The sequence below is a fragment of the Seriola aureovittata genome, chromosome 23 (assembly GCF_021018895.1).
Source record: "Seriola aureovittata isolate HTS-2021-v1 ecotype China chromosome 23, ASM2101889v1, whole genome shotgun sequence".
Classification (NCBI taxonomy): Eukaryota; Metazoa; Chordata; class Actinopteri; order Carangiformes; family Carangidae; genus Seriola; species Seriola aureovittata.
Window position 1 is genome coordinate 13116817 of NC_079386.1, and position 27191 is coordinate 13144007.

Here is a 27191-nt window from a genome sequence, read left to right on the forward strand (position 1 = left end):
GGCGGTGACGCCACAGCTTTTTTCCTTCTATTAATGTATTTGATTATATTTATGACCTACCTGCCGCTGACTGATGACTGACATATTGATATACTTTCCTTTATGGTTCAAGTCAACTATGCTTATAAGCTATCTCAGTAACTTAGATTGTACGTTGGACAGTTTTATTTATACTGGGAATCAGAGCAGAACTTGTAAAAAAAACTAACATTTATAATTAAATAAAGTGGACCTTTTCCACCTTCCCATTGCATTAGCAGATAGAAGATTAGTCAATCAATCTGGAATCTATGTTGTCTTAAATGGTTGATAATGAAAAAATATTATTTAGACAAAATAGATATTTTCCTCATTACAATGACAAGATTTCCAACTTATTAGTGCTACTTCCTCATAAGGAAGTATTTGCATTTACATTAATGATGACGTGTGTGTGTGTGATTGTGTGATTGTGTGTGTGTGTGTCTCCACAGCTGTGTGTTCATCACCTTGTCAGAATGGAGGCAGATGCATCAGGCCGAACCGATGTCACTGCAGTTCAGGGTGGAGCGGGCACGACTGCTCCAGGTGATCAGAGACAAACACACAAACACGCTGGAAAACTTTTCTTTTACATAGAGATGATCTTCTGAAACTTAAATGGAATAGTTTTTATCAATAAATACAGTGATAATACTATAATAAGTTTATTTGCATCAGTGATAAATGTGTTGTTATATGTAGCTTAATATGCAAAACAACTTTTCTTTTTACAACTTTTTAGTATAAAAATTAGCACCTTTATAAAATATATATTATGTTTAACTGTTTACAAAACTAGGAACAATTTCTGTGGAGTTCATTAAAGGGCGGAAGGTAACTGTTATTGTAACAGTTCAGTTAAGGCAAAAAGACAACACATGTTAGAGCCATGTTAGAGGCTCTGTAAAGCGTCACTTAAACACAACGGGGCTTTCAGTGCCTGTAAATGCTAACATCAGCAACGTTAAGCTCACTGTCATGTGGGGGACTGACTGACGGATACACACACAGACCCGTGCTGCTAACATGGCTAAAAAATTGCAACCACATGCAGCTTGTAACAGTGACAGTTTTTTTTTTTTTTTAATTTGCTGTGTGCAGTTGTTAAAGTTGTCAAATGACAGACACTTTTCATACATAACATTTATAAATGTCCACAATAAAACACTTAATTTTATGTATTTGATAGAACATAGAAAAAATAGAAACGTTTTATTCAGGAGAATTTTACAAGCTGTATGAAGTCTATATTTATCTTATTAATAGCTGCAACTCTGCGTGAAGCTATAAAGATACATATTTACTGTGGAAACAAACGCGGCAGGCTTGATGTCAGCCCCTCAATAACCCAGCAAGGTGTTAACCCTGAGCATATCTTATTAATGATTCCTTTGGGTGACAGGGCTGTAAACACAGCTCACAGTATGGGACTGGTTTCCTGGCTAGCTGTGGGAGCTTATTCCAAAGTTGTGAATCTATCATGTGGTAAAGCTCTTGTCTGCTTACTCAGAATTATTCCACACATTAAAGTGAATCATATTACTTAGCTCTGTACAGTAACATCTGCTAGGGGTGTACTTGATGTTCCTGTCTCCATTTTCTTGTTGGGTAGTGAGCTTTTCTTATTCATGTGTCCAAAGTTTTGCCAAGACACCTCCAGAGCAGCTGTGAGGACGTTTAACAGGAAAAAAAATACCAATTCAGGCCTTGATTTTTAGATTTTATATTTCAATCTTAGTTCAATCTTAGTGGGAAGTCATTATGATACAAATTCTTCCAGACAGAAGCATCATGGAACTACAGGGGAGCCCAAAACCATGTTGTGGGTCAAAGTCATTGTGTTGCACATTTTTTTGCCATTACCGCAATCTCACACCCTTTGTGAAATCAGGTTTACTTCCTGTACTTCATGGCTTAAGAGTTAGAAACAATGAGGGTCCTCGCTTGAACTCAACCTGGGAATTCTCCTGGAGAGTATTTACTTGCACACTAGTATCCTGGTTAGGATCAGGTTTTTAGCAGGATCACGGTTGTGTTCATGTCTGTTATTATGTCCTGGCTTTAGAAACCTGGATAAGCCTTTATTCTTGTTCTGAGAAACTTTGAGAAAAAAAAACAGTAACTGTAGCATGCACTTTATCCAGGTTTTGAAGCACTGTCTGCTGCATGTGCAGGTCCATCCTCAACTTAAGTTATATATAGTTTACTTGGTATAATAAAAACTAATGACAATGAAGTTAAGATATACAGTACACAAGGAAATGAAAATGAGAAAATATTCAGAATTATTCAGTGTTTCTTCTGACTGTATACAATTAAAAAAAAAGTGCTAAGCCTGAATTTTCACATGAAAGGTAAAACTTATTTCCCTCTCGTTGCAGGAAAAGGAAATCAGGATACTATCACTTCTAAAGTTTCCACTCAGCTCCATGTGAATCATCTTATGAAGGGAATTCTTGTATAGTTAACTGACACACTTGTAAACCGTTCATTCTCATCTCTCTGCAAAAGGCAAAGCAAGAACCAGTTTGTAAAATAAAGCTGTATTTTTTCATATAGAGACTCAACAGTATTAAACGTATGCTGCTATATACTTGTACGATGTGTAAAAACTATTGATGCAATTGTTCAATGTATATGTGTAAACTATTCTCACATTTTTATTAAAGCATAAAATACCATGAAATGCTCTTTTGATCAGATTCTTCACCCTTACAGCAAGATGTTATGTATTATTGTGCTTAATGTACTGAAATGGGAATTACACAAAATTACAACATTTCTGTAAGTCATCTTCATTTATTAAATCCACTTTGTTGAACACAAAATACAAAAGAAAAGTTCTGGAGCTGGTCAGGAGAAGCCAATTCTTTATAAAACAATTTAAAAAGTGTTGTCACATCAGGGTGTAGTCATATTTCAGCTTGTTGTTGAGACAGTCGATACACACATTGAGCTTACAGGACTATAACCAATACATGATGAGTGGAATAAATTAGTACCTGTATGGAATAGGACACCTGATGCTTATTGTACATAAAATGAAACTGGAATTTCTGAGATGTGGACAGAGGGTAACAGCAGCTTCTGTGTTTATACAAAGAAGGGTGTGTGTGGATTGGTCACGCAAGTTGTTGCAGTTTCAGTGTCAGCGTGTCTGCGTTAGCACCAGAGAACTCATCCACCTGAAAGACAGACAACACCGAGGGTTAAAACCAGCTTTAATTACAAAAAAGTAAGCAATGATACATTTTCATATTTTTAACACTAAAACTTTATTAACTTTTTTCTGTTATAACTGCCTTAGGTCAGATTCACTAAGCTCCTAACTGGACAAACCTGATAAATGTTTCATGTTCAAGGTGCGCGTTTGTGAGATTTGGTAATTAGCATAATAAAACACCCCTTAAAAAAAAAAACGGATATTTAAACTTACCTTATCTCCGTTCTTGTAAAAGTGGAATGTAGGCATGCAACTAATCTTGCAATAACCACTCACATCCTGAAAAGAACAAAAAGGGACAGACAGTCAGATGGCTGCACCGAGTCATAACCACTGCTACAGACTCCTGATGAGCCAACCACAATGATACATGTATTAATTGTACAATACAAACATAAGTGTGTTTGTTTTTTTAATTAAGCATAAACATGTTGAATCAAATATACGGTAAACTTTGACATGCACTGCCAGCCTTAACATGTTAGCATACATTATATTATTATACATGCACTAACCCTATAAAGAGGTCTGGAACACAATGCAACACCTGCAAAAGTACCCTGGTAACTCTAACCACTCTTCAACCACTCAATTTGCCACATTAAGTCCAAAGTATCTGTAACTTAATAACTAAAGACATAAAGTGGAGTTTGGTCAAAAGATAAAACATCCTTAGTATGTCAGCACTGCCCTTATGTAGCAATGTGTGTCAGAGGGTTACCACATGTGGGTTACAATAAGCCACCATGCAACAAAGTCATTCGGCCAAAAGCCATAATCCTCCTTAACAATGCTGGTAATGTTTAAGGTTTATTGGTCATTTATTTGCATTTTTATGTCCCAGATTTTAACACTGAAATGATAACCAAGCATGGTTTGGTCTCATTTCACCACACTGTATAACAGACAAAATCTCTGGTCACATGAGCCAGCTGTGGATCCACACTGGCTGGTGGAAGGGATTTCATGAATAGTCCACATTGCTTTGAGTATTAATGGCATGGCAACCCCATCAACGTAAGCTAAAACTACCAGAATGCGAAAAGGACAATTCCTTTAATGCTTCTCTCATATATAATAAAAAAAAAAAAAAAAAAAAAAAAAAAGTTTCCTTTACAATTCTCCTCAGATGGAGAGCTGTTTCAGGTTATGTGAGGTAATGTCAATCTTGTCTTTTAGGAGTGGTATGGTTAACACACTGCTCTTTTGGACTTCCCCTGTCGTCCGCAACAAACACACACACACACACACTCACCTCAGCCTCATCCACGTCCACCTTCAGGAAAATGACGTGCTTGTATTCAGGCTTTGTTGACAGAGCCTGCAAAAGAATGGATGGGTGAGCATTAAGATACTCACGGCACACGTGATGCACATGACGACGGCTGCCCTTTTATTGTGAGAAAATATTGTGTTTCTGTTCCTGGTGTGAACTCAGTCTTTGAGGGAGAAAAAAAAAAAAAGAAGCCTTGCTAAACTCCTGTATTATTTATTTAATGCGTTTACAGCCATTGCATCACATCTCCAGTGAAGCAGGTTTTTCCTACTTGAAGTGGGAACGGCTTGACAAAGGGTTGCCTGAGCAACAATCTCCCTCTCCAAAGAGATGCTCTTCAAGCAAAACGTATCCCTCAGGAAAAGGCTCATTTAAAACAACCCTTCATCCTACTTTGTGTCTGTAATTGAAACTTCATTTTACAAAATAATTTCAAAACACATTAAGCCATGTTTTTAGAAGACAATCATCCACTTACTTCAAACTTCGGGCCGATTTGTTTACAGGGGCCACACCACGTTGCTGTGAAGTCAACCACCACCAGGTTGTCTCCGGCTTCCTTCAGGATGGCCTTGAACTCGTCCTACAGGAAATGAAAACAGTTAACGCCTGTAACTGGTTTTTGATCATGCGGCTACATAATTATTCAGAAAGTACTGCTGGGAATATGTAAGTTTGTGTTTGTCTCCAGTCCATCATCTGCAGTTACTTGTTTGGCCATTTGTCAGTGGCTAGTTACACTGCAAATTTAAAACCCAACATTTCCTTCATTATATCTTAAAGCTTTTACTTAAAGCGTGTGTGTAATAGTAACTTGGATTCAGGCTTCAGTATGGTACATACAACCAGACCATAAGACACAAGGCAGCTCAACTATATAAATGTATCCAAAACAGTATTACTGTGCCCTCATGGGTAGGTTATTCTAGAGGGTTTACCTTTTGTTTCTTTTGTTGAGTTGTCCCTTATTTAGAATCATAACCTCTAAGGTATATTTGTGATTTTGGGCTGTAAAAAAAATAAAATTATGACCTCTTCTATAGAGTATATATAGACTATATTCGTGGTGTAGTTACCTATACACTCATACATATAGTACATATAGCAGTCATTACATTCAAAATCGAGAGGTCCAGAGTGTGAATAGATAAACTATGTTTGTAGAAAATAAAATGACTCTTCCCGTTATAGACCCTAACCCTACAATAGCAAAGCTACTTTTCAATAACTCTGCTTGCCAATTATAAATATGTGATAAAAAAAACAAACAAACAAACACACCCATGTGGCAATTAAGTTTGGGTATTTTAAAGTGCTCCGTGATAGAAAAGGACACCCGTTCCCACACACCGGGTAAAATGTGTCTGGCCCGTCGTGGACAACCAGCTGCCTTATGTAACAGCTGTGACGTCAGCCGTCCCTTTAGCCTCTGTAGCCGCCACTATTAGTAAACAATCCAGCGACATTCACAACTAACGTTATGCTGATTTAATTCAGTGAACACCACAAGACAACCGTCTGTAAGGCATTTCCACTGCAGCCTAACGTTAATAAAAAACAACTGTATTCCCGCCTGGAGGCGAAAGGGTAAAGTCTCCCGTCCTACACATGGCCGCGGCTCTCAGCCACGACACTGACGTGAAGTTAGTTTCAGTCCGGAGAAAAGTTATGATTACATTATGAGGCCAATTCTTCGTTTTTTTTTTATTTTAAAAATCCATTTACTGTTGTATAAGGATACCAGATAAACTAATCCAAGCCTTAAGGCTGTTTAAAACCAACTTTCAGGTTGGTTAAACATTTATTTAATTTGTTAAAGAAAGAAATCTTCATCCAGACCACGTTCGTAGATCAGGACTGTCTTAGAGACGTATTTATTTACAGTTATCACATCTGGATTGGACAACAACAACACTCCTGCAACTGTTTAACTCAGTTTCACATTTATGAAGCTCTAATTTTATATAAAAACACACAGAAAGCGGCGATTTCACCCACCGCCCCACCCTAACCAGAGCAGACCAAGTCTAGATCAAAAGCACCACATTTAAATTAGTCAATCCTGGACTACGCAGAGAGAGAGAGTGTGTGAGTGTGTGTGTGTGTGTGTGTGTGTGTGTGTGTGTGTGTGTGTGTGTGTGTGTGTGAAAATTGTTTAAAACACAATTGTAAAATGTGTTAAACCTACGAATGCAAAACTAACTTCAGTGCCGTCTATCAAACCGCCGTTATTCATGCTGAATCATCCAGTCACGTACCAACAAGAGGACTCAAAGCCTTAAACTGAATGTTTGATCAAATTTCAGACTCATCTCTCTCAATAAACGAGCCAGAAAATCCGACAAAATGTTTTCCTCTTCAAGAGGAGAAAGGGTAACAGGAATGGCGCGGGGCTGGCCCGCCGGAGGAGCAGCATCTACCGTTGGAGCACAGACCTCCGTGTTCACAATGGCGGATCTTAAACGACAAAAACAGTGAAATAAACAAGTCACAACTTACCAAACTTTCCACTTCGCGAACCATGATAGCTGTTGAGTCAACCAGGCTAAGATGAGACAACAATCGGTTAAGTTTGGCAATGCCGTTTTATGAGAGGAGACACCGCGTTTTATTGCAGCATTAAGCGGAAGTCACTGTGCTGTACCTCCAAAATAAAAGTCTGTCATTGTTAGACGAGTTAATGAAAACTTAATCTATTGTATGTTATTGTATGTCTCCTACTGTATGTAGCCAAACTTAATTTGTAAAGAGAAAAAAAATATATATATATATGTGTATATTTTTGTTGTCTGTATGCAAAATATACAATTGTCCTGTGCTGGAAAAATCCACCTTCCTTTAGACAATGGCTGAAAGGACTTTCAAGCTCACTATCTATGGAAAAATGTATATTTGCATTAAAGGGAAAATCTAAGACTTTGAAAATATGTGGCAACTATTTACGGACTTCCCCTAAAAGACTCTCATGGAGGAGAGAATTTAGTTTATTTAGGGAAACTGGGACCAATTGTGCACCATCAGTATTTTTCATTTATCTTTTCCTTTATCTGTTCATTAAACTACTGATCTATTAAGTATCTTTATGAAATACAAAGGTGTGCCCAGCTATAACTGATGCAGTCTAATACAAAACCGTTCAGTTCTGGTTGAGACTGTTTCAGAGCTGTTGATTCAACTTTGAGGTCAATTTGGAGGCTGGCAGGACTTTTACTTGTAATGAAGTATATTGAAATTGTGGTATACATTTACATAAGTAAAGTGAGTGTTTCTTCCACCACTGTCTCTATTAAGCAGAGCCAAGTAAAGACGTTTATTTTGAAAGTTGTCAGCGATGTAATACTTCATTTTCATAGCTTTACACCTCATTGGTTTGTTGTTGGACATTTTTAATCCGTCAGTAGAACTAGATGTTACAGCAAAAAAAAAAAAAAAAGTAAAAGTAAAAGTATGTCCTCCGGTGGGTGTATCAAGTGCTTCCCAATCGTTTGGATGAATCATTCGTCAAATCTGACCGAAAACATTAAACCGATTACTAGTAGGTCTATGACCAATTACGTTGTATTTTGTAATATTAAATAGTATGATAGTTTGTTGTAGTATGTGTTATTATTTATCCTATAAGCATTGGTAAGAGCAGGAAAAGCGGCCGCACAGTGATTTGAGTCACAATGACTTGACAAATTCTTGGTTTACCGTAAGTGACTAAGTCTGCGCAGCTCAATTTCACTGAACTCCACCCACACTGCAATGTACCGCAGGTGACTACATGTCTACCAAGTTTTTCCAGCCTCGGTTTAACTATCTCCAAATTATTTTATGCGGCGTTGTTTTTGCAGTGTGTCCCATCAAGCTTCCACCAAACTGAGATCAAACTACTTAAAAGTATTTAAAGTCATTAAAACCAGCTCCATCTTGAGGAGCTACAGAACAATGCTGTTTACGCAATGATGCATCAACATGACGTTTTAACAACCAAATAATAAAATGTTTTATATATATGCCATAAAATCAAAAATGTCTGTATTTCTTTTTAAATTCGGTGGAAAGTAAACAATGTTTTTCCAGCCTCACAATAACATTATTTTGGTCACTTTCATATTCAAACCCCACAGTGTCTTTTACTGTTGGATCAGGACCATTCTCCAACAGGTACACAAATTATCACACTACTACAGGGCAGTGTGTAAACCTTGTGCTACTTCACAGGACTAAAACTGGCCATAGCAGACTAACAGCGTCCTATGTAACCATGGAGCCGGGGCTCTCCACAACCTTATGAAATGCAGATTAGTAGCTAAAAATACAGTCTATTTCCTGATGAAACAAAAAGCTCCACTTGGCAGCAGGAGGATAACAGTGCCTCCGCTATGATCTAGACTCCACTCCTTTTAGAATTGAAAGGATCACACATTTTCAATAGCCCCCCCCCCCCCAGGCCTTAAATGCAGGACATGTATAAATTAACATCAGATTTGTATGGTATAGATACTCAGTCAGCCCAATAACACACAAGTAAAAGACATGATGCCAACAGAGACTTAAAAAAAAAGCCAAACAGTTTTTATTACATATATAAAAGCTTTCACTAAATACAAAGCGCATGGTTAATTATGTTACAGTAAATGAATGTATGAGCAGCATACCCACACAGCCCATTAAGGTACTTCCTGGCACATAGTTATCACTTATTTCCTTACTAAAACTGCCATCTCATGCCTTACTGTTTTCCCATAGCAGTCTGCTCTCTCCCACATGAAAAAAAAAAAAAAAAAAAAAAACTAGCAGTAAGAGCTACTGGTATTCATAAAAAAAAAACAGAATAGTTCAGCCTCATACAAATCATCCCAATTTAAGAACTTTTAGAGGATGAATCGTTTCAGATTGAATCCTTTAACAGTGAAATTATAAATCATATTTCCTCACGACTAAACTACAGGAGTGCTTTCATCAATAATGTTTTGTTAATGTGACTATAAAAATAGTCAAATAAGATACATCGACATGTTAATATGAAAGTATATGGTTAGTTGTCAGTCCTTCATGTATGAATTCTGTAATAATGTATCACTTATTGGTAATACTGTTCCGACTCTATTGATCCCATGGTTCACATCAGACTGCGACGACAGCCTTGCCGATGTTGTCTCCCTGCAGCAACCCCATGAAGGCAGCTGGCATGTTTTCAAAGCCTTTTGTGATGTGCTCCCGACTATGCAGTTTGCCCTGCAGATGCACAGTAAATAAAGCACAAGTCACAAACGTTACAACTGACGACACACAGAGAAATTTCTGAATCATATCAGGCATCATAATAAATTTGTTTTCAGTCACTAACCTCCTTCAGCCATCCCATCAGCCTCTTGAGGGATTCTGGGTGCTTGTGCTCCCACCTGCTCTGCATGAAGCCCTCCATCTTAAGCTGCTTGAAGATCATGGTCAGATGAGGGTACGGGCCTGAGAGAGAGAGAGAGAGAGAGAGACCGAGAGAGAGAGAGAGAAAGAGAGATGTTGAAGAAAAATATAAAATGACTTTCAGTGGGAGTCCTAAGGAAAGAAATTCTGTTAAGAGTCTGTTCATACATCTCCAAAGCTTTTCAGTCACACTGTGTCGCCCTCTAGTGAACAAAGGTGTTACTACATGTGAAGTTGTGAAGGAGTGAATAATTTGTTTGCACACTGTACTTCTTGCATTTCACTATGTCTTTCACAAGCAGGCATCAAGTTAAAGTGGTAAAATTAGACTAAATTATAGTAAATGGAAGGAGAGCGGTGCACACCTGTCTGAGGTGTGGTGTCATTGTACACAGAAATACTTCCACACACAGCTATTCTTCCAAAGTTCTTCATCTGTTGCAAGGCGACACTTGAAAAAGGGCCTCCCACCTGAAGTCAAGACAGACATGACAGTTTCACCGATGAAAATATAAGCAAAAATACAGTTTTAAACATAGGACAGAGTGTAATAAGAAAACAAGAAGAGCTCAAGGACACTTTTCGGAGTTGGAACTACACCACCATTGCTTACATTTTCAAAGAAGCAGTCGTATCCCTCTGGAGAAGCCTTCTTCAGTGCCTCCTCCAGGGATCCAACAGTCTTGTAGTTGAAGGCCTCGTCGAAGCCCAGCTCTTTAAGGAAGGCCACCTTCGCGTCAGACCCTGCTGAACCCACCACCTTGCAGCCCTTGATCTTGGCAATCTGGCCCACCACAGAGCCCACTGCCCCTGCTGCAGCATTCACCAGCAGGGTCTCACCTTTCTTGAGTCCCAAGACCTCCTCGATCCCATACAGTGCTGTGAGTCTGGAGAGAAGGAGCAAGAAATAAAATTGCAACCTCTAAAAGTTGAAAAGCATGAGGGTATGTTTTCCTTTCAGTTCTCCAGAGGAGCCCCTGTGACCCCTGTAATGTAAACTCTTTGTAATTGCTTCCAAAGCAAGGTTATCGGTGTTTGTAAGGTCACTTCAAACACCACTGAACAAAACATCTGGAGCCTTTCCCGTTTATTTTCTCAAAGCAAGACGAAACTCAGCCGTTCTCCTGAGCTGAGAGCCTTAAAAACAGCAGAGGAACAACACCCTCCCTTTTCAAAGGTAAGTTCCACTAGCAGGAAAATGGCTAAATATTTTTCAGGTTAGCACTCTCCTCTGATATTTACTCAGGGAAGGTTGAATGTATTGTTCACACGTGTGAGTCGCCCCAGGCTTACCACTTATCTATTTTTGGCTCCTAAGCATCCGTTTGCTTTTTAGCAGTTGCAGCTTCGTGTGTTTACTAAAGCTGTTGTGAACAGTCTTTGGCTTTTACAAACCAGAACGTTTTTTTAGTGCATTTGCTATTAGTCTGTATTTATGATTCAGCAGCGACAATACTTTACTTCTGGAAACCTGGCTCCTACATATAACTCCTCCGCATCTAACTTCTAGTTCTATTTAACTTAGCATCTGTCTTACCCTGGCATGCCGATGGTACCCAGAGCCAGCGACAATGAGATGTCTTGAGGCCACTCAGGCATGATGGGAATGAGGTCTGTCCCATCACAGACTGTGTGGGTTCTCCAGCCACAACGACCAACAACATGGCTTCCCACGGGAAATGCTGGGTTATTGCTTTGGATCACTCTACAGAGAAGAAGAAGAAAACAGAAGAGGGAGAAGAAAGTCACATGTGTTTTCTCACCTGCCAATTCAATCCATGGTGTCATATGTAGAGCATATGCACAACACACAAAACTCTTAAGATTGTTTTCAAGTGTGTCGTGATATGTACAACTGTGTGATTTTACACACTGTAAGTTAACTAGAAAACTAGAGAAAAACAGAACATATGGGTTTGAATCTGATTATTTTGACAAGCTTTGGAAAGTTGGAAAGTGGTCACCAAGTAATTTATTCTTCATGTTTATCAACAAAAACATTCCCACTGAAACAGACGGAGCGTCTGAACACTCTGCCAAGAACATTTCAATGGTCCAATTTCACTCTTGAGTCACTGGGAATCAAAGGCTGCAGTAATTAACAGCAGGTGTAGGTTTTGGTCTGTTTAAGGAAACATCATGTGTGCAGTACATCATGACAGATAAAAGACTCTGTGTGTGTGTGTGTGTGTGTGTGTGTGTGTGTGTATGTATGTATTACTTGGCCACTTGAGTTCCAATCATCACATCGCCTTCTTTCATGCGGACCCTACTGAACGGCCTGGGGAGACAAACACAGCGTTGCATTACATTTTATATGCTTTTTCTTTTTTTTCCCCCATTAAGGAATGAGTTCGTAATGTTAACAAGAGTTTACAATAACCCTGAACATTTCTCAAATGCATGATTCTGCTCTTCGCTCACCTCATGTACGGGTCGATACTGAGAAACACTGCCTCCAAAAGCACCTCTAAACCAAAAACAGTGGAAAAACAACAGTGTTTAAGTGTATGCTTAAACCACAGAGGTTTGCCTCTTCTGTATGTGAAGGAGTCAAGTAAACACTGTGTTTGAGACAAAGTCAAGACAAATAACACCACCACCTCTTCAAGCCTAAGCAGAGTGAATCAATGGACAAAAATGACCTTACCTCCATCTTTGGGCTTGGGAAGCTCCTCCACCTTGAGCTCAAAGTTGCTGTCCTTCGGGAAGCCCTCAAAGTGCTTGGTTAGGATCCACGTCTTAGCCTGGACCATGACTGCGTATTTGGGTGTAATAACGTCCTCACTAAAGCCTGTGTCATTCATGAAAGTAAAAGAAAGGACCATGTGAAATTAACTGGTGGTGATACAGTGCATCAAACTAAATCAATAGCAGCACAGGCAGCAGTTACATTTTATTGTCAGTGTAAGTGTTAAATGAAATGTCCTCAGGCTATAGTATGATGACTGGTTATAATCAGCTGTTTGTGAAGTCTTACAGTAAATCCAAACTGGAAAAAACAACAAACAGTAATTTAAAAGGAATGCATTCACCTTACACAAACACACCTACACACAAGCACTTGCAGCCATACACATACACACACAAATATCAGGAAGAAGCAAGTCCAGTGAGATGAGCTAACATTTGCTTGGAATAATTTCTCTGAGAAAAACAACAATAAAATCAATATGTGATACTATAAATATGACTGTTATCAGTTAGATAACAATGGTTGTTGATTCGACAAAGCAAACTGTAAAAATTAAAAGCTTAAAAACGAGAAGTGAACTCCCAGCTGTTGACTAAAGGTCCTTATTGATGTCCCCTCTCCAAAAATAGCAGGTAATCCAGGTCATTTAAGATGGTTGTCCCACAGACAGCCCTCTCAACTTCATTCATATAACTTACCAGTAGCAGCTGCCCAGAAAGAAATGGCAGAAGTTGTGAGCTCAGTGCGGATAGGCCCAGACGCGGCGGGTTGTTGAACGAATGGGAGGAGAGAGGGCGGGAAACGAGCGTTGATTCTTAAATTTCTGATTGGCTGGAAGTTTAGCGCTGCCCCTGACGCATGACGAAGGACGTTTACGTTTTCCCTGCGTGTCGACGTCCGGTCAGAGGTGGTTCTCAGTGACGTTTTCTCCAGTAAGATCTCTTTTTTGGATGATGGGGCTGTGTGGAAAAGGGGAATTAATATTTTCTGTATTAATGGGAAGATAATCAATAAGGTAGAACAGTGAGCATTTGATTGAGGATTTAAATTTACAGTAAGGAAAAGAGATCTCCCTGCAGACTGCAGCTGTAAGGAAGATCATTGGGGAGATAACATGCTTTTAGATTCCTAGGAATTCTTTTTAATTTATAATTATCATGGGTTGATAATATAGATAAGATAGATGGATAATGTTAGAAGGTTTTAGATACCATGATGTGTTTAAGTGTCTAACTTCTCTTCATTAAAAAACATTTATGTCCCATATAGCAAAGTGAAACTTGTGGCCCCAAATATATAACTACCTTTGCTGCAAGGTAGAGGGCAAAGAGAGGGATTTGGGTGGGCTAGCATTATACATGTGGAGGATATGGGAATTAATAATAAAAGTGAGCCCAACAATAGTAATTCTGGAGATTGAGCCATAGATCCATACAACATCACTGACAGGTCTGTCGGCTCCCTGCTGGAGCTCAAGAAGGCAGAGAGAGGGAAAGTGGACCTGTTAACAGCATTTACAGTCCTTGTTAGACAGCACTTTCCCTAGTACACACAAGTGTATACAGATGGGTGAAAAGACTTAGAACATCAGACAACTGGGGCTTCTTTTTCAGTGCCAAACAGGAAAGTTGTTGCAATAAAGTTTACACACTAAAGATGCCGCTAGTACTCTTGGCTCTGCAGTGGGTAGAGGAAAGTAAACCATCAATCTGCTCTGATTCTGTTTCAGTTCTTCAGAGCCTGAAATCCTTCAACACCAGTTGGCAAACTATCATGTTCAGAGCATTTGAAATATGCTCAAGACTCATTCAGCAAGGTGTGGTAATTGGGTTAATGTGGGTTCCAGCACATGTTGGTCTGAGGGGAAATGAGAAGGTGTATATCATCATAAATCAGAGGTCAAGGTAATAGTTTGGAAGTAATAGAGTAATAAAGCAATAGATAAGTGGCAAGGGAAGTGGAACACTGAAACAAGAGGTAGATTTCTATAAAGTTTAAACAACAAAGTTAATTTAACAATAAGAAATATAGGTAGGTCAAGGAAAGAAGAGGTTAGTTGCAACAGAATGAGGGTAGGTCATTCCAACTTAAACAGCACACTATGAATAATAGGAAAACATCAAATTGGTTTATATGAGCACTGTCAGATTTAGGAGACTGTAACTCATGCAATATGAGTTCAGGAACTCAGCATTAAATATTTCATGCACCTGTCAAGTGTACGGGTTGAGCAGAGGAGTTTTCTTTGAGTCCGTGTTTAATTTGGCCCACAATCCGGAGCAGAAGGTGGCGGTAATGCACTTACTAAGCTGGTTGCCAACCGCCGTTAAAAACCAAAGAAGAAGAAAACTGCCGTTTGGATGTTTGGCGCGTACAGCTAACTAGCTAGGAAGGAGTGCTGACGAAACGGAGTAAAACAAGTAAGTAATACGGTACCAATTTGTTTTTTTGTTGATAAGACAACACACTAAACTCATTACTTTCGATAGAACTGACAAGAGCCATTGTAGTTATTACCGTGCTAGCGATACTTTCTAGCTATTAACTGGCTGTGAATAGCAACGGTTTACTTTAGCTACAGAAGCTGAAAGAAGTGAAGCGACTATTTGCCCATTTTCAGCTACCTGTCCAGCCTGAATTTAAGTTGGACCCGAAAGAAACTGTGTTGGGAAGACTAGATATCGTTGGGCTTTTTTCTCATCATAATATTGAAACATAATGTTGGTTGGTTAAAAGTCCGTCATGGCCCTAACGGCTACAGCAGCTGTTAACAGAACGTATCCACCATATTACTCAATATTAATCTGGTATGTCTTGAGCAGGGATAGTCCTATTGATAATTTTGGATTAGATCCCGGGTAGACGACTTTACTATTAATTGACTGACAGTAACTTTATATTTCTTTGATCCATTTTTTTTCTTACATAGTACACTGGACGGTGCACACTTTACCAAAACCCCCTCACTTTTACTTGTAAAACAATTCAAATATGTGTGACAGCTCTATAGCTTTGCAGTAAAAAGGTCTAATCTACATAAGAACTTTTCTTAAATGGTTTCATCAACTATCCTGTAGTGTTTTGTGCTATATCTAAGGAGGGAACAGTGAGGAAGAAAGGCAGAAAGGTTTGGATGGGACTTTTATTATTGATTTTGCAATAAATCTTACTTAGAAGATCATAATGTTCAGATTTTGTTGAAACTGTTTTATAGAGGTTTTGTTTCAACTTTATGGCCATTTTGGTATTTGTAGCTGTAGTTTGTGGTGATATTAGTTGCATTATTGCAATAATCTGAGAGCAATTTTGAATATTCAGCCTTATGCATTTTAGGCACCTCTCAGTATAACACAATGCAATTCAAGTCCACCACCAACTATAGTTGACAGAATGATGATAAGATGATAAACTGTTAACAAATTAAGCTGTGTGCTGCTATGTATTTTGTATGCTCTGCAGGTTACTCACAATGTTGTGTTTTAGATTTAACAGCATTCATTAAGAGTGTTTTAAAATAGTTTAGGTGTTTCCAGCTAATGTAGCTGGAACAAACAAATGGTTCAAACGTGGGTAAAGCTCCAAAGAGCCGATCATTGCTTTGTCATATCTTCTCTTACTTTGTTTGTATTTGCTTTTACCTAATTCTCCATATTCCACATTGTGCTGCTCTGTGACTGACTAGCACAGTAACAAGGGGGAAACAGGGTGCTGAACCACCATGTTAGACGGTGGCCAATTTGTGGAGGCGCTGGGTCGTCTAGGTTATCCTGATGCATCATCACTGAAGGCCTCAGAGTTCGATTGGCTGTTTGACTGTGCCCCGGAGAACCTTCACTTTTTGCGCTTTGTCTGTCGGACCCTCAACCGGAACAATGTTCTGACTGTGGAGGAAGCACGTGCTTTTCAAGAATTAAGGAAGTCCGGCAAACCAATTCTTGATGAAGCAGCCTTGGGCGAGGTCCTAAAAACTATTGGCCCTTCAGATGGTAGCAGTGGAAACATCTTAGGGCTCTCTTCTTCATCTTCATCCTCTGGGTTTGCAGCAGAGGGGGATGTGGCCATAGAGGATTTGGAGGCAGAGCTCCAGGCACTGCGTAAAGAGAAGGAGCTGAAGCAGCGACGCTATAACAGGTTGCAGATTGTGGCTACATCCCGTGCAGATGTTGACCTAAGACTTGGTGTAGAGCTTGAGAGTGCTGTGTGTAAGCTAAAGGAGTGCAGTAGTTTTATTGGAGCCGAAAATGCTGAAACCAACACTCTGTTACAAAACCTAACAGATGAGGTTAGCAAACTTGCTTCATATCTCCCTGCTCAGCCAGAAACCAAGCAAAAAGCAGCAGGAGAACCTATGGCCCCATCAAACCCCTCTGTCGCCAAAAGGCCCACTGTCCTCCTCTCTCAGCAGTCCTTGGATCCCTACCTGCATCAGGAGGAACTCAACACTAAAACACTTGCCACCTTCACTCAGAAGCATTTCTTCCAGGGCATCTCTGACATTGTTGAGACGTCTTGCTCCGAGCGCTTCCAGGTCCTTGACCTCAGTTCTTGTGAAGATGAAGAGGAGAAAGAGATAGAGCAAGAGGGAAGAGAGAGGGAGGAGCGAGTGGTGGAGCGTAGGAGGACGGAGATGGCCAGACTTCAGTGGTCTCATATTGTGACCCAACACCAACTGATGCAGGCCATGGCGGAGGAGAACAGTGTCAAGGCTGGACTGGAATTTCTTTCGGAGAACTCATCTCATACCAAGGTAAAGCAGACATATACAGTATGGTGTATTTTCTTGTCTATTGTTTTTAATGTCACCGTTCTCATTGTTTATTGTTCTGGGTTACTCACTTAAGCTCTCCTTCAAAACTATCTCTTCACTCTATCAGAGCATTTCCACCTCCTCGTCACTACATGTGCGTGAAGTCGTGTCCAGGAAGGAGCTGCAGGCTGTGGAGGCTGAGCTGGAGGCTCTCCTCCATGGACCGCTACCCGCTGCCCTTAGGGAGTCAGCCAGGCTGCTTAATGTGCCAGTGGTGAGAGGAGACCTGGCTCTGCAACTGGCCAGGCAGGACTACTACACCTCCAGACAGGATAAGGTTAGTTGGTGATGTCTCGCTTTTCACCTTGATATAGTTGAGCTTCTGTGATCAACCTATAGTATTTATTACATATAATTATTTTTTGCGGTCTCACACAGACAAGAGTTCAGGGTCAGCTAGTAAACATACACAGTTGGCAATGGTGAGAATTTGTGCCTTAATCAAAAAAAAAATGTAATGACTATTTCTGCCTCCCAACACATACTGTTTTATGCCTTTTCCTTTAAAGATTTGATTTTCATACTAATGGATAAATAATCAAGAATTAATCAGAGAAAAAATGGTTTTGATCCATGTATCCATAACAGCCGTGTGAACTGTGACCTGAAGACTTAAAACCACGTCTGTCATTGTAAGACAACGTGGAAACAAAAAATTGACAGCCACACTAAACTGAAATATAAATCTCTCCACCTAGGTTCGTGATTACTTGCTCCGTCAAAAGGCGTCCTTTGACCTGGTCCTTCTGGCTCAGGAGATGGAGTTGAGGAGGTGGAGGACGTGTCTGAAGAAGCTGGGAGAAGTAAACAACAGAATGGTGAAGGAAGGTGAAGCAGCAGCCCTCAGGATTGAGTCCTTGGCACACCCTGATCTGTCCATTAACCCCAGGCCCAATCCAATCATCAGCTGCAAGGATGCAGCCTTCAGCAGGTAAGAAGATTCAAACTCCTCCTGTTTTAGAGTCTAGACTGTTTTGAGTTTTTCCTTAGTGTCAGCATTTTATAAGTATATGTCAACTCTTCAATACCTGTATCATATTGGCCTTACTTCGGAATGTAATTTTGTATTATACCCAACGCTTTCCTCAGACTGCTCCAGATCCTCGACCATGATTCAGACCATGGCCGATCAGAGCCTTTTCGGACATATGAAGCGTTGGACCAGGCTGCTTGTGACCTTGGAGGCAACCTCCAGGTGACCCGAGATGCTCTAGCCAGTGCTGGCCGTGAACAGTACTACACAGCTGCTCGTCTTTATGGCGACTGTGAGGCACTCCACAGGGCCATGTACACAGAGCTTCAGCAGCTGGTCTTAGAGCCGCAGGTACGTCCAACGGCCATAACTGACCAGGAGCTGCTCTGCCCCAATGCACAGGTGGGTTTGTTTCCTTTTATTTTATAGCACAGTCACCTTGGTCAACCATACAGAGTGCATTTCAAAGGCAATCCTTAATGTGAGTCAGTTGATTTTTAAATTACTCATCACTGTTGGTGAGGGAAGCTGGTGGCACAATAAGTTTTTTCTTTTCACATTGTTAACACAATTTCACAATGTCAAGTACTTAACTTAAAGAGATACGGGTGTTTGCTATAAAAACACTGTGAGATAAATGGCTCTGCTTTGCTGCATGACACAAGCTTTAGTATCAGGTACAGTGAGATTGGTATTTGTCTGCTGATCCTGTCTGAGAATATTCACATTTTCCGACTTAACAGTTTGAGTGAATAGCCTTTGTGTTTCGGATGTGTGAACAAGTGTATTTTTTTCCTTCAAATCTGAGGAATCTTGAGTAGATTTTGATTTAATATCATTGTAGATTTTGTTAGTGTCGGCACTACGCAACTCTCATTTTGTTCTATTCATACTTCTATAAACTAGCTAATAGAAATTTTTAACATGCGTCGTCAGTGATCCGATCACAAGTGGACAGCTCTCAGTACGTCAGTTCACACCTGACTTTAAAAGGCATGTCCACATGCGTCTTGATTGACCACTTCTGATCGGATCTCACTGCCCCGGTTTATATTTAAATAACCCCTCCGTGCCCCACTCGCTCTCTCTCTCACAAACAACATAGACTAAATAAAGAAGGATGTAGCCTCTGTGAAGTCACCCACAGGTTTCTGGAGAGTGGTTTTAAAGCTCAGAGTGGGCTGTTCCCTCATCACCATCTTACCAGTACCTGACTCCGCCGACCTTGTGGCTAATACAAAAATGGGCAAAGAGGAGGGCCGCGTGTCGAACCGAGTCTTCGGTGCATGCCTTCTTGTGGCAGGCATACGCTCACCCGTCTGCCACTCAAAGCGGCGGATAAAATTTAAACAAGTTAGTTAAAATTCACCCCCCGTACAGTTGTCATGGAAACTAGCTGTAGAAACCAAACAGTTTTTTGAACCAGGCTGTTTATTTCTGCTGTAAAGATGGGAGTAAACATGGGAGTCTATGAAGATTGACTCACTTTTGGAGCCAGCCTCAAGCTGTCATTCGAAGAACTGCAGTCAGTTTTTGGTACTTCTGTGTTGGCTTCATTTTTCAGCCTTGGAGGTTGCCGCTTCACACACAAACACACACACACACACACACATTAACGATGGACCAAGCGGTTGATTGGCTAAAAACAATAACGCATACCTGTGTATTTGCATATAGAGCAGAGAAATGTGATCCGATCACAAGTGGTCAATCGAGACGCATGTGGAGATGCATTTTAAAGGCAGGTGTGAACTGACGAACTGAGAGCTGTCCACTTAGTGATCGGATCACCCCAGAAGGATGTTAATACCAGGTTTGAACAGGGCCTATGAAACTAAACTGTGGCGGGACTAATCAGACTGTGTCAGAGGAGTCAGAGTAGCCGGTCCTTCAATGTGGCCCAGGACGCATTTGCGTTCACACTGCTAAAAGAATGTGGACACATGTTGCACAGACCACCTCTGAATGTAGTCTGAGTGATCAGATCTTAAATGCGTCCTCAATGCATCTTGGGTGCGTTCACACTGAGGTTGTGACGATGGACAATGGTATCCGTGATTGACGATCATTAGTACTATCGCCAATTGCTCATGCCTTTGCAAATGTCAAGACAATATTTGACTTGATTTCCTATTAATGTAGTTATTTATTATTTGTAGTATTAAATTAATACTAAATTGAATTTGCCTGCCACAGTTTAACGTATATAACTGACGCTTGCAACACGTGAGCACACACACACTCTGAAAAGACAGAAACACAGAACGCGTCATTCAGTTCAGTTTCTGACCCTTCTACTTTATATGCTGGTAAATAGTGGTAACTTCTGGAGTCAATGAGGGACACATTCCCTTTTTTGATCACTCCTCTTTCTCTCTCGCTCATAGGGTAACGTAACGTTGAAGTGACACACAGGTGTTGTGCTACCAGAGCCACCAGAACAACGCTCCGCTGCTTTTTTGATGAAACAAAATATCTACAGTTCACATAATCTTGTTGATATTTATATAAATTTTAAGCACTTGAAGATCTGATCATCACTAAAGCATGTGTCATGTAGAGAGCTAATACAAACAAACTAGTCAAAGTTGTCATATTGACATTTAAGGTGTATTTATTGACGCAAGAAAACATTCCAATTAATTTTTCTACCACCATAGTATAGTACATAACCTATATGACATTATGTATCAGCGTGTCTATCAATCTGTTTGTGTAGTGATGTTTCTGTAATTGCAGTTACTCAAGAATAGCACATTAAAAAAACAGCATGTTTACATCAGGTTCCCTCTGTGTTGCAAGGAATTTAACATTGCATAAATATTGCTATGACACCTTGATGATTTAATATGGAGGGTTTATTTAATATTTATACCTTCTGTCTGTTATGTAACTTGTTAAGTTATTATGTTAGGTATCTTTAACAGAATTATTTGCAAAATAGTTTAATTAAGACAGAAATGATCTTATTTGCATAGCTAGTTATGTTTGATTTTTTTGGTGTTAAAAGCTAGCCATTAAGTGGTTCAGGTACCTCCATATTTTTGTATATTTGCTCACTTAGCCTGTTCCTGTTCACGTTTTTGTTAATTTCTCATTCCTCTTCTTTTGTCTCTACAGGAGCTGACAGCAAAGCTTGTGGAAGCAGAGTCTCAGCTGCAGAGTTTGCAGCATGTAATGCAAGAAATCATGGGGGAGGTTAAAGCCAAGCGTTCTCAGCTGGAGCGCAATGCCCTCCTCAGGCGAGAGAGACAATTATACATCTATTTTCACTTGGATGCCCGCCTATTGCAGAAAATAGTGGAAGATCTGGAGAGCAAAATGGCAGCGAAGAGAAGGCAGTGATACTCGAAGCTAGCAGAATGGGGAGCTTTTACTGCTAGCTCAAACTCAGTGTGTAGTTTCTGTGCTGAGGGAGAAAGCCTGTGTAATTAAAGCTGAGATAGAGAATCTGATCTGTGAAAAACACTGTGTGCCTTCGGTGGAGGATTACTGATTAACCCCTGCTCTGCTACAATGTGTGAAACCTACTCAGAATTTGAAACTTAACTTGGTTTGTGTGGGAGACGGAGATCAATCCCTTGAGTCCTCATTGACGCATCTTTGGGACAACACTCAACTTGGGAAAAAGTTTGGTTGTATAAGAGCAGTGCTGTCTATACGGTGACTGGGATTCATTTGAGTGTGTATATTTCAAACAAAGAATTTTACATAAACTAACAGAAAAATTTTGGAATTCCGTATCTTGTGATGTTCTAAAATTTCCTACTCCCTCTTTATTTTAAGTCATCTGATAAATAAAGTAAAATGTTATCTTTATGTAAGTTTATTTGTGAATTTTTTTTCCATTTTATTATAACAATATACTATACATATTTGTGGAAGGTTAACAGCATACTTGGTATAGCTTTTTTTGGGTGTGGAATGGCCCTGTATGTTTTGCACATTGTTTGATGCACTTGTGAGTTGCCAATTTAAACCAGGTCTTTGTGTAACTGATCTGACTCTCCCTTTTTGTCCCTTTGTCCTGTGAGATCCTCAGGTAGGGAGAAAGAGTAACAGTCATTCTGATAGGGAGAAGATGGAGCGGTCTAGCAGCAGGTTGTACTCAGGACCTCTGTCCCAACCGGCCCAGAAGATTCTGGCTGTTCTTCGCTCCCAGAGGAACTACTCCCATAATCGCAGGCAAAGTCAGTCAGGGAACAAGTAGAGAAAATCTTGCTTAAGCTTGTAGTTTATCGTGACAAAACAGAATTAATTAAAGCCTCAAATGAACTGGTTTCTTGTAATTTGCTTAACTGATGTTCACAATATTTGTTTTTTCATTTCGATCCGTGTCCGCAGTTCGCCATCATCAGACATTTCAGCTCTTTTGTAATTGATATTTTCTACTTTATTCAAATTTAATTCTTTGATTGGCATTTTTGAAACCAGTAGGAAACAATGTTTTAGCCGAGTAATATTTGGGTTGATGATTGTAAAATATTTGTGACAATTGTTGCTCTGGGCTAATGTGTGTTATTTTGAGTTTTCTGAGTTGTGGAGTTCCATTATTTGACAAAAAAACTGTGATGGAACATGCATACTTTATAAATCACAACAGCATACTGTGCTGCTTGACAGAACCTATGTATTAGATAATTTGTCACCTCACTTTGTGGACATTTACTGTTTGTAGAAAGTATAAAACAAGACATGATGTAGAATTAACTGGTCAGAGCTGCTCAATTAGACATTTTATATAACTTATTTAATACTTTAATAGTTCTTCCCTTTAGTTTTGTTTTTTTCCTTGTTTATGTGGTAGTGGTGAGGTATTATGGCAGCCAGAGGGAGCCTTGGGCTCAGGGCAGCAGGAGCATGAGTCAGGAGGAGAGAAAAGACGAACACACAGATCGGTAAGTCTATGCACAGTTGTCATGTCACGCACTTGTGTTCAGTTAGAGTATCCACTTTGTCATTGCATTCACATTACTACATTTTACACTTACATTTTTGCCTGCACAGTGACACAGCAAACACTGGCAGTTAATAATTAGTATAATACAAGGCAAGAGGATGTCACTGAATTTTAAATCATAGTCTTTGTAGTAGTTAGATTGTTCTAAAATAGACACAGTTAATACATTTTCCTATTAAAGGATATAAATGTGATGCATTTATATGCAAATACAATAACAAATCCAAATCCTGAATGCAATTAATGCAAGTGTAAAACACAAAAAGTAAAATAAATCCCTCTCCCAATGCTACGGTTCCGGCCATGGTCCAGGCCCCAGGTGTCCTCATTTTTCACCTCTCACCATGACTCCTCCAACATGGGACAGAGCTCTCAGACCCCAGCCTACTATCAGTACTCGCAGACACCAGAAAGCTCCCTGTTATCCCAGACCTCCTCCTGTTCCTCCTCCTGCTGGGGTTCCTCGCGCCAAAGGCAGACGTCTCAGAGTGAAGCCTATTATCAGTGCTTACAGACTTATTCCCACAGAAAGTGCTCCGAACCCCCTGCTTACCAGTCCAGCCAGTCTCTGTCATTCTGGCAGCATGAGGTTTCTGAGATGGCAGCATGCGTCTCCTATAGAGACAAATACACCCTGTCCCTCCAAATACCCGAGAGACTGCCTGAATATCAGTGTAGAAAGTAAGTAGCAAAGGAAATATGCATAGCATTATAAGGTAGAGTATTTAATGTCCTCTGAAAATGTCCCCAGATATTAACAGAAGGGCATAAATATTAACTCTGCTTTGCATTTGCCCTTTAAGGTATTCATATACTGTATAACTTTGACACAAAGTTTAGCATTGACACTCTTCTGCTGCTGGTTGAAAAGCAGAGATTTTAAAATTTACATGCTCATTTTCTTTTCTCTCTCATAGCTCCACTGAAGAAATCAGGCCTTCTTTCATCCTCAGTCTTTGTCCAGATGAAGAGAGTCCTGATGAGGTATTCTTCCCCACAGTGGAACACCCAAATACTCATAAAGACAAGCCTGGTTTGACTTGTCATCCAGTCTCATCCTGCCTTAAAATAAGTGTTGAGACGGATAAAGGCACATCAGTTGAACTGAAAGAAAAGAAAGATACAAAGGGTTGGAATATCCTCAGAAATGATCTAGAAGACCCTGGAGCTTCAGACAGTCGACAAAAGTGGAAGCAACCTCTGTCTGACCCCACTGAAGAGGCCCCCAGAGGAGAAGATGAGGGCATATTATATCAGCAATCAGAGTCTGAAACAATCAGAACCGGAAAGATACATTTACCTCCCAGTGGTTTTGCAACAAGACAGGAGACAAGCTGTGATGCACATTCACCTAAGTGGATGAGACATCTAGATGAGGAGGAAGAGGTGGAGCTGATAGTGGATTCAGAAAATATCACTGAGGCAGGTGCAGGACAAGTGTCAGACAGAGAGTATGAAATACACAATGGAGCAAATGGAGTTAAGTACAAAGACACAGGACAAAGGGATGAAACCCTGCCAAATAAGTCAGGACCACTTAGTGAAATGGAAGGATTTCTACTGCTGGAATCCAATGAGATCACTAGTTTGCCGAGGAATTTGGACTTGGCATCTACAGCAAGTAATGGGGACAAAAGCCTCCATTGTTATTCTGAGGGTGCAAAGTCTGGGCAGATAAAAGATAATAAGCCTCAGTATAGACTTAAGACACCTGAAGTTAAAGATGTTGAGCATCCATTTGGCTCTGAGAATAAAAAGATATCAGTGGGATATCATACCAGCAGTCCGAAAAATATCTCGGTATCTTTAGAAAGAGGAAACCACAAGGTGAGCCCATGCCAAGCTGAAACCCCTCCAGTCTTGGGTCAGACTGTGACTGAAAGAGCAGAGAAGCACCACACAGAGGGAGCACTGGTGCAGTGCGAGTCCTCCAAATTAATCCTGGGCAGAACCACAGAGGCAAGGGTGGATGTAATAGAGGTTGGATTTGAAGTGGAAACAGAGAGCAGGACAAAGGCAGGCACTGAAGATGAGATGGAGACTGAACAGCCCCATTGTTATGATGTCCAGCAAAGAAACTGGCAGTGTGAGACAGATTATGCAGAAGTCGAAGAGGTACCTAGAAGAGACACTGAGCCAGGAAAGGGGGCGATAGACAGAGATGAGTCAGTGATGCCACCTGTGGACAGTCAAAATGAGAGTACATCTACAGGTAAATGCATTATTCGTGATGCCGTGACACATAATCTTAGTTTCTATTAGGTGATTATTTTGAAATTGTGTCTGTAGTATTTATATTCTATTCACCCTCATCACTGTCATTAGTTTACAAGTTGTTTAAATTTCAGTTCACCAATTTAAAATATTATGATAGCAGAGAGTAATTGAGGGGTGAGAGGGGGTAGAATCAGTTAAGGCTTTTAGAATGTTACCAAAATAAATAGTCATAGTCAAACAAATATTCATAAAGATATCAGCATGACTCTCCAGTTTTATAATGAATGCCACCTTTTTATTACTTGATTTCTTGACTAATATGTAGTTCAACTAATAACCACTAGAGAGTGTTAGAATACTTTTCTATGTGAATGCTATAACCAACTGCAGGAGTACTTGCACTCCAGCAAAACATGCCAGTATCCATTTGTATGGTCAACTAGTCACACAAGAACTCATTAAACCACAGGGTCTGTTTAAACTACTCGAGCAGTATGAATTCTACAATTTAAATGGTTGATGGACTCAAAGGATTACTAATTACTACCCTTATGGTCAAAGTCAGATTCTTGGTGCTGTATTACATTAATGAGGAGTCTGTGGTGTTTTAGGTTACGAATGTGGGCCCTGAAAATATACCAATACAGCCTAAAAGTTTATAAAGCTACACTCGCCATCAAATGTATACAATCCTAAATTGAAATTTGGAATTTCATTTGTAGTTGGAGTACAAATGAAGTGTTTAAAAGTGCTCTTGTTTAACCCAGGAAATAAATGTTCTTTTATTTTTTGACTCAAATTAAAATTGTTTGGACTGTTTTTGATGCTAGTTTAGGCAAAACAGTACTAGGGGGTGCTAAAGCATTTCAAGTTGTGCCAAACTCTTGCTAATAGCTCTCAGCCATCTTTCTTTTTTATTGGAGTGGTAGCGATGACAGAGCAGTGCTGAAGAGACTCAGCACTGACAAGAGGTGCTGTGTGCCTGCTCACCTTACAGCCGCAGGAGGGAGCTTGAGTCTGGCTGCTGAGACCATGCTGAGTCAACTCGGACACATACACATCTACAAACACATACTCAGCAACACACGCACAAGTTGTGTCGTAACAAAACGTCAGTTTGATCTTAGCCAGGATTTATAGAGTTGGCTGACCTTGTCCTGTCACACACTGAGGTCTCACGCACACACTGCGTTGAGCGCCCACACGTGCTTACTCAAACACATGATTGAGAATGTGTCTGAAAAGTGATGAGCAAATAGAAATGGTCTTACCTCCTCCCTTCCAGAGGACTCAGGCAGAGTAAGGTGTCCCACGGCAACGTTGTCCCAGGAGTGCAGGGCAAACGAGTCAGGATTCAAAGTGCCATGTCTCTGTGGGAACCACCAGCAGCATGACAATGTACAAGTGAGTCTTTGTGGCACAAGGTTACAACTTAATGACTTTACTTAAAGCAGTGTTGATTGCCTCAGATATATTTTAAGACTGTTTTATAACTTTTATGCCCTATTTGAGTACATAATGTCGGCAAGATGGGGCGAGAACACGACGCAAAGATCTAGTCAAATTCAAAGTTTTATTGGTTCTGTAAGTCCCCTTTTTTTACTACT

At 40.1% G+C, this 27191-nt stretch overlaps 5 protein-coding genes across 7 annotated transcripts in view; 3 read left to right on the plus strand and 2 right to left on the minus strand.

The window, feature by feature from the left end:
* The window catches only part of svep1 (sushi, von Willebrand factor type A, EGF and pentraxin domain containing 1), a 90689-nt gene extending 88035 nt beyond the window's left edge, over positions 1-2654 (plus strand). For both annotated transcript variants that reach the window (XM_056368583.1, XM_056368584.1), the window contains 2 exons: positions 474-567; positions 2403-2654. In XM_056368583.1, the coding sequence (XP_056224558.1) occupies positions 474-567; positions 2403-2433 (125 nt within the window). In that variant the 3' untranslated portion in view covers positions 2434-2654. The remainder of the gene's footprint in view (positions 1-473; positions 568-2402) is intronic.
* A 146-nt stretch (positions 2655-2800) lies between these two features.
* txn (thioredoxin) lies at positions 2801-7174 on the minus strand. Its single transcript, XM_056368585.1, has 5 exons — positions 7020-7174; positions 4999-5103; positions 4500-4565; positions 3458-3523; positions 2801-3206 (listed from the first exon to the last, which is right to left on the minus strand). Exons 1-5 carry the CDS (start codon positions 7041-7043, stop codon positions 3144-3146), a joined length of 324 nt encoding a protein of 107 aa, XP_056224560.1. The 5' UTR covers positions 7044-7174; the 3' UTR covers positions 2801-3143.
* A 1881-nt stretch (positions 7175-9055) lies between these two features.
* On the minus strand, positions 9056-13431 carry LOC130164007 (prostaglandin reductase 1-like). The gene is made up of 9 exons (XM_056368365.1): positions 13326-13431; positions 12583-12726; positions 12357-12402; positions 12154-12213; positions 11470-11637; positions 10546-10819; positions 10298-10403; positions 9856-9974; positions 9056-9743 (listed from the first exon to the last, which is right to left on the minus strand). Exons 2-9 carry the CDS (start codon positions 12686-12688, stop codon positions 9633-9635), a joined length of 990 nt encoding a protein of 329 aa, XP_056224340.1. The 5' UTR covers positions 12689-12726; positions 13326-13431; the 3' UTR covers positions 9056-9632.
* Positions 13432-14396: 965 nt separating this feature from the next.
* On the plus strand, positions 14397-22226 carry haus3 (HAUS augmin-like complex, subunit 3). Of its 2 annotated transcripts, none has more exons than XM_056368653.1 (6): positions 14397-15047; positions 16310-17374; positions 17502-17711; positions 18133-18365; positions 18524-18809; positions 21528-22226. In XM_056368653.1, the coding sequence occupies exons 2-6, from the start codon at positions 16346-16348 to the stop codon at positions 21750-21752; spliced, it is 1983 nt and encodes a 660-aa protein (XP_056224628.1). In that variant the 5' UTR covers positions 14397-15047; positions 16310-16345; the 3' UTR covers positions 21753-22226. The 2 variants fall into 2 exon arrangements, with proteins under 2 accessions (XP_056224628.1, XP_056224629.1); XM_056368654.1 differs by having other exon boundaries at positions 16315-17374.
* Positions 22227-22469: 243 nt separating this feature from the next.
* The window catches only part of poln (polymerase (DNA directed) nu), a 51911-nt gene continuing 47189 nt past the window's right edge, over positions 22470-27191 (plus strand). The window contains exons 1-5 of the mRNA XM_056368657.1: positions 22470-22597; positions 23215-23305; positions 23680-24048; positions 24285-25579; positions 26870-26988. Of these exons, the coding sequence (XP_056224632.1) occupies positions 22489-22597; positions 23215-23305; positions 23680-24048; positions 24285-25579; positions 26870-26988 (1983 nt within the window). The 5' untranslated portion in view covers positions 22470-22488. The remainder of the gene's footprint in view (positions 22598-23214; positions 23306-23679; positions 24049-24284; positions 25580-26869; positions 26989-27191) is intronic.

What these genes read in the sequence shown, in the direction of transcription:
- txn (XM_056368585.1), bottom strand. Translation starts at nt 7,043, where the DNA reads ATGGTTCGCGAAGTGGAAAGTTTG. An exon ending in TTCGCGAAGTGGAAAGTTTG is followed by an intron (nt 5,104 to 7,019) that starts GTAAGTTGTGAC and finishes CATTTCCTGTAG; the next exon opens with GACGAGTTCAAGGCCATCCT. An exon ending in TTTACAAGAACGGAGATAAG is followed by an intron (nt 3,207 to 3,457) that starts GTAAGTTTAAAT and finishes TCTGTCTTTCAG; the next exon opens with GTGGATGAGTTCTCTGGTGC.
- LOC130164007 (XM_056368365.1), bottom strand. Translation starts at nt 12,688, where the DNA reads ATGGTCCAGGCTAAGACGTGGATCCTAACCAAGCACTTTGAGGGCTTC. An exon ending in AGTATCGACCCGTACATGAG is followed by an intron (nt 12,214 to 12,356) that starts GTGAGCGAAGAG and finishes TTGTCTCCCCAG; the next exon opens with GCCGTTCAGTAGGGTCCGCA. An exon ending in ACGACTGCTTCTTTGAAAAT is followed by an intron (nt 10,404 to 10,545) that starts GTAAGCAATGGT and finishes TCTTGACTTCAG; the next exon opens with GTGGGAGGCCCTTTTTCAAG.
- haus3 (XM_056368653.1), top strand. Translation starts at nt 16,346, where the DNA reads ATGTTAGACGGTGGCCAATTTGTGGAGGCGCTGGGTCGTCTAGGTTAT. An exon ending in AGAACTCATCTCATACCAAG is followed by an intron (nt 17,375 to 17,501) that starts GTAAAGCAGACA and finishes TCACTCTATCAG; the next exon opens with AGCATTTCCACCTCCTCGTC. An exon ending in ACACCTCCAGACAGGATAAG is followed by an intron (nt 17,712 to 18,132) that starts GTTAGTTGGTGA and finishes CTCTCCACCTAG; the next exon opens with GTTCGTGATTACTTGCTCCG.